The sequence below is a fragment of the Tasmannia lanceolata genome, unplaced genomic scaffold (assembly GCF_043159265.1).
Source record: "Tasmannia lanceolata isolate RefF3 unplaced genomic scaffold, GAP_Taslan_0.1 ptg000012l, whole genome shotgun sequence".
NCBI classification, from domain to species: Eukaryota; Viridiplantae; Streptophyta; class Magnoliopsida; order Canellales; family Winteraceae; genus Tasmannia; species Tasmannia lanceolata.
In genome coordinates, this window is record NW_027518689.1 from 40,075,383 (window position 1) to 40,079,158 (window position 3,776).

The window sequence follows — 3,776 nt, forward strand, 5'->3', positions numbered from 1 at the left end:
TCTTTGTTTCTCGAGAAAGGGAAGAAAAAAAACATTCGATTCCATATTCCCACGGTTAGGGCAAAATGATTACCCCGTGGTGTAGTGTATACACCAGATGTTCTGTGTAATGTCCCGCGTAATGAAAGAATTTCTGTGAAGGGCATTTTCGTACACACAGCAGAATTCGTCTCGTACAAGTCAGCCTCGACCGAGTCTCCTTCCCCGCTAGTCGCACCAAGACTGTATCTGAACCATACACGTGGACTCACGCATTCTACTTGCCTCGCTCCGATCACCGTCCACGTTTCTTCTCACCATTCGCCAAAGAGACCCACGTGGCCATATTCCTGAGTGACCGGTTATTACTCTCTCTCTCTATTATTTACGAAGCGTGTCCGATTCGCGTTCGTTCCGTGTTCGAAGTTCTAATGTATTTACTCTTTTGCCATTTATTTTCCCTTCTAGAACTTTTTTCTTCTTCTAATTTTAGCATTTTTTCCCTCTTTTTTCCCGGCGAGAAAATTTCTGTAATTACCAGAACGCGTTGATTCTTCTCATAAAAGCTGTCGGTACGGTTTCCAAACATTTCCACACCCTCAATTTTCCAAAAATCTCAGGTTCTTTGTAATTCTTCAATTATCGATCTTTGTTTGAATTAGGGTTTTCTTTGAATTAGGGTTAGAATCTTCAGATCTGTTCAATTCTAGGGTTTCCCTGTCGATAAATTCATAGATCCGTTGAATTTATGCTTTGATTTAGGGTTTTGTTCCAACAATTTCGTTCCTTTCTGTGTTAGCGATCTTTAGGAACGTTGATTTGTGATAATCATCTTATTTTTAGGGTTTCTTCCATCTTTTATTTAGGGTTTTTTCCATGTGAACAATGCCTGCTACGGATTACCAGGGTTCTTCAGCTCCTTTTTCTTCATTAGGTCGTTCAATTTTGAGTATTAGACGTGATCAAGTTCATGCCATGGAAGGAAATCAAGATGGTAATTCTATCCACGAACAAGAACTCGAATCATTCCAAAAACAGATCGCCGATCAGTTTCACGATCTCGCCGCAGTTAGCGGCGAGGAACTCCTCTCCTTATCATGGATCCAAAAACTCCTCAACGCTTTCCTTTGTTGCCAGGAGGAATTCAAGGTTATCTTGTTTAATAACAAGCAAAACCTATCAAAACCCCCTTTAGACCGCTTGATTGCGGAGTTCTTCGAGCGGAGCGTGAAAGCATTGGATGTTTGTAATGCGATTCGCGATGGGATCGAACAGATCCGCCAATGGCAGAAGCAATTGGAGATTGTTTTATGCGCGTTAGATTCGCACCATAGAACGCTTGGGGAAGGGCAATTTAGGAGAGCAAAAAAGGCGCTTACGGATTTGGCTATTGGAATGTTAGATGAGAAGGAGGCTTGTTCAGTTATTGCTCATAGGAATAGATCATTTGGGCGTAATAACACGAGCAAGGATCATCGCCCACCTGGGCATTATCGATCCCTTTCGTGGAGTGTTTCTCGATCTTGGTCGGCGGCGAAACAGATCCAGGCGATTGGGAATAATCTGACCCCGCCAAGGAATAATGAGATAGCTGCGAGTGGTGGGCTTGTTGTTCCTATTTATACGATGAATTCGGTTCTTATGTTTGTAATGTGGGCTCTTGTTGCGGCGATCCCTTGTCAGGATCGGGGTCTTCAGATGCATTTCTCTGTGCCACGCCAGTTCTCGTGGGCTGCATCGATACTCTCGCTTCATGAGAGGATTGTTGAGGAGTCGAAGAAGCGGGAGAGGAAGAATTCGAGTGGGTTGCTGAAGGAGATTCATCAGATTGAGAAGTCTGCGCGTCACATGACGGAATTGGCTGATACAATTCATTTCCCATTAACGGAGGAGCGGGAGGTGGAGGTGAAACAGGGAGTGGAGGAGTTGGCTCAGCTTTGTGATGCTATGAAGAGTGGATTGGACCCGCTTGAACGCCAAGTTAGAGAAGTTTTCCATAGGATTGTGCGTAGCCGAACTGAGGGTCTTGATTCATTTGGAAAATCAAACAATCCTGAATAATTGAATTGATCCGTAACTGGTGGCTTTAGATGTACAATTTTGCAAATATGCAAGGCTTGTTTTAGATTTTGATTTCATGGGATGCATTACGTTGCAAGAAGGAAGAAGGAAAGATATAGGTCGAATGTCTCCATCGACAATAAGGTTAAGCAGGTAGTGTTCTTGTATCTAACATTATACGTTCTTTAGAAAAAAGAATGGACAGGACCTTCCTGTTATCCATCGTGCTATTATCCATCGTGTTTCGTTGTTCTATAATTTCACATCATTTTTTGAGTTGAATCTTCATGTTATAGTCACCTTTGTGAATGCTTATTCTTGTCCATGGCATACAATTTCCATAAAAAAAATTCTTGTAATATGGATGATTGTCTTGATTTATCTTCTTTTGTTAACTGAATTATGATCCATATAGTATAACAGGAACATATTTCTATGGTCGTCTTGATTTATCTTCATTTGTTAACTGAATTATGATGATCCGTAGAGCATAACAGGAACATGATTTTTATTTTTTTTTGTGATGACCATTAGTTTGAGGATGATAGCTACCGGTGGGAACATTCACTTCTAAAAATTGTGTGGGTATGCTTGGTTGTGATCACACATAATGCCTGCAGAAGCCTATTGAGTTAGTATGTGAGGCATTTAGGCATATCAAGATTCTCAGTAGTTCTTGTTCCAAATGATTTCTTCTAGACATCAACCAAAGTTATGTCCAAAACTGTCAGCATTCAGAGATGAGAGATAATGGATAACTGAATACTCTGGTTTGGCAAGCAATCACAGCCACCTAGAGAGGGGTTCTTCTTCTGGACAAGGTTGTGCGGGCAACCTACTATCGGTTGCTTAGCTTTCTAGGCAATTACCCGTGACTAGGGGCGGTGAGTGTCACCACTAGAGGGGTAAAATTGACATATCTTCCCTGTATAAAGAGAGAATGAGTTTAGGGATGGCTTTCCATTAACTCTCTAGACCTTAGGAAAGCATCTTCCCTTGTTGGAAGTGAAGCTCGCTTCCCCAGAAACTCACTTCAGAAACCAAGATCTATCGCTTCCTAAATTTATGGGAAGCGCGCTTCCTATGTGTTTCCTCCTAATTAAGAGTACGCTTTGTGATTATTTTTTCCTGAAAGAGTGTATTCTCCTTTTCAAAATGCAGAAGCGTATTTTTTAAATGGGAAAAAAGTCTAAAAAACTTGAAAACTCATGAAACTTTAGTGGATCTTTCCCCAAAAACCTAACATTAAATCTACATGAATAAAACATGTGAAATTATAAATCCATAAAACTTGTAATTTTAATCAACTGGGAAGTCTTCTTTCTAATTGTAATCCTTACCTACATTAAACTTTCCTACCTAACTTACGATAACCCTATTCCTTTTATGCACTTCTTTTCGCATTCAATGAGGTTCATTACACACTTCATGTTTAATTTCAAAGACCCTGCCCACCTATATTCCTCTTTACTTTCTTTAGAGATTTTCGCTTCAAGCATTTCCTCTTTTCTCAACCTCTCACTTCTCGCACGCTTTCCTCTCTGGCAACTATGTGCACAAGGTAAGATATACAAGTATGTAGCCATTGGTGATTTAATACAATAATATAATTTTCTTGAATAATAATAGAATTGTAAAGCATCTAATTGTGCTCAAGTATGAAATATGTTTTAGCGGTTATGCCCGTATCTAGGTGCAGAGGAGGCAATACCTTGAGTGATATTGCCTTGGCTGAT

General features: G+C 40.4%; 1 protein-coding gene across 1 annotated transcript; it reads left to right on the top strand.

The window, feature by feature from the left end:
• Positions 1 to 369: 369 nt before the first annotated feature.
• LOC143888199 (protein BYPASS1-LIKE-like) lies at positions 370 to 2,476 on the top strand. The gene has a single exon (XM_077392551.1). It carries the CDS (start codon positions 865 to 867, stop codon positions 2,038 to 2,040), a length of 1,176 nt encoding a protein of 391 aa, XP_077248666.1. The 5' UTR covers positions 370 to 864; the 3' UTR covers positions 2,041 to 2,476.
• The last annotated feature ends 1,300 nt before the right edge of the window (positions 2,477 to 3,776 follow it).